At 37.4% G+C, this 2,154-nt stretch overlaps 1 protein-coding gene across 1 annotated transcript in view; it reads left to right on the plus strand.

Moving 5' to 3' along the window:
- The first annotated feature begins 1,489 nt into the window (after window positions 1-1,489).
- Window positions 1,490-2,154, plus strand: part of LOC117121456 (dimethylaniline monooxygenase [N-oxide-forming] 5-like) — a 9,377-nt gene continuing 8,712 nt past the window's right edge. The window contains exon 1 of the mRNA XM_033266672.1: window positions 1,490-1,852. Within this exon, the coding sequence (XP_033122563.1) occupies window positions 1,690-1,852 (163 nt within the window). The 5' untranslated portion in view covers window positions 1,490-1,689. The remainder of the gene's footprint in view (window positions 1,853-2,154) is intronic.

The raw sequence follows: 2,154 nt of genomic DNA on the forward strand, positions 1-2,154 counted from the left end.
AGTAATAAATATGTCTAATCAAAGCTACTGTTGAACCTCTCATTTTTTGTCTTTAATTCGCTCTGGTTTCATTACCATTGAGCACTCTGCTGGTGATATTTGCAACACGTTCAACCGTTTTATATATATATATATATATACTATATATATATATATATACATATATATGCTGTTTTACACTGTTGTCAGTACACCATACTTAGGGTCGAAATAGCTCCATTTCGTGTTAAATCTTAAAAAGCAGAACATCTGCAAGTTAGCACGTCGGCCTTTTCTGTTTAATAATAAAGTTTAAATAAAGTCAGCTGTGATTCTGTGAAATACATCTCTGTTACCACAGATTCTATATACAAATTGTATATAGTTGCATATTGTTGTATATAGAATCTGTGGCAATACTAAGGTGATGTATGCAAAATAGGCTTCAGATTGAAGATTCATTATTGATTGGTCACTCATTTTCAATTTTCCCACCAAAAAGCTTTTCCCTAAAATATCAATGCAGACCGATAAGTAAGCACTCACTGTGCTGTAATTGGTTGAATACTGAACTCGTATAGTGTAGCACTGTAGCAGACGTAGGCGGAACGATTTAGGATAAAGCCAAAATTTGTCCTGGCCGGACCAATATTATTAAGGAGGACTGATTTTTGGCCGGCCAAAATCGGTCCCCCGGACAAATGTTAGCTGCCAAAATCGGTCCCCTGGACCGATTTTAGCCCGGACCAATTTTGGCGTGACAGGCCTACAGTACAGTAGAATGATAATCAGTGAACTTGAAATTTTGATCCCTTTATAAGCCAGTGGATTACCATTGCGATTTTGTCAAGGTCAGACTTGTTTATTCAGTACCTTAATTGTTGCCGTTTGTGGGTCCAATGAGCTAATCACACTATCTAGTCTCAAGCCTGGCTTGACTCACCGCGGGTGAGATTTTCGTAATGTGACCGCACCTCGATCGACTCGCGCCTGGCGTGACCCCGATCTCAATCTACCTATCTCGATCCCGGCTCCAGGGTTGCCAGATAGTCGACAGCCTTCACGCCCGAAAATAACCTCTGATGCGTTTGGGCGATCAATTTTTCTTTATTTTTTTATTTTTTTTTTCATTTTTTTTTTCCCCCCCCCCCCCCAACCCCCAAAGGATGAAAAACACATTTTGCAGAAACACATGCGTGATCCATAATTTGTCACGCATTTAGCCCAAATCTATGCGTGATAACGAATTATCACGAATTCAGGGGACATGTATTTAAAATTAAAAGAAATTGATTTTATTTAAAAATATATATAAATAATCATGCTGAAAAAATTCAACAGAATAAGAAGCCAATTTATCAAAGAAAGTTTCACCCATAAGCATTAAATAGAATATTTTGTAAATAACATTCAGTTTTCCATATTTTTTTTGTGTTTGGTAATTGTTTGTACACAGGTCCCTCATCACAATATGTCTTTTAACGCCAACATAAATGTCAATGGCTGCCGAATGTCTGAAATCAGACGGCTACAAGTACCAGTACCAGTACCATGGTAAATGAGTCATTAGAGAGTACTTAATATTTATGTGAATAATTATTTTACTGACGCGTTACTAAAAATTTATCAGTGAAATGTTTAGAATTTCGAGCCTGGCTTAAAATCTCACCCGCGATGAGTCAACCGTAGCCTAACATCCATTGTTATACCATGGACCTATTAATAAGGTATACTGTTTGTATTCGATCAGGACGCGTGATGACTGGAAAGCGTGTAGCTGTGATAGGTGGTGGTTTGAGCGGTCTTGTGGCCATCAAGACATGCTTAGAAAATGGCTTACAACCGTTTTGCTTCGAAAGGACATCAGTAATTGGTAGGCGACATTAAAAATTTGCCTTTTTACCTCCCTGTTAGGATAATGCTAGGACCACGGTATGTAGGCTGTTAATACCATCAGCTAGGCCGCACCATAGGCCTATTATGTATAAATAACGAAACAATCCCCGGCAATCCGGCTTCTTTTGTGCTTGTAAGTCATCTACAAAGATATAGGCGCATCGGTATGAAAATAATTGTACTGTGGAATAGTAAGGTTTCTACGGTGGCCCATAAGTGTTACGGAAAATTGTATATATATATATATATATATATATATATATATATATATATATATAT

This window comes from Anneissia japonica, unplaced genomic scaffold (assembly GCF_011630105.1).
Source record: "Anneissia japonica isolate Jap-2015-1 unplaced genomic scaffold, ASM1163010v1 scaffold41793_len627382_cov181, whole genome shotgun sequence".
In the NCBI taxonomy this organism is placed as follows: domain Eukaryota; kingdom Metazoa; phylum Echinodermata; class Crinoidea; order Comatulida; family Comatulidae; genus Anneissia; species Anneissia japonica.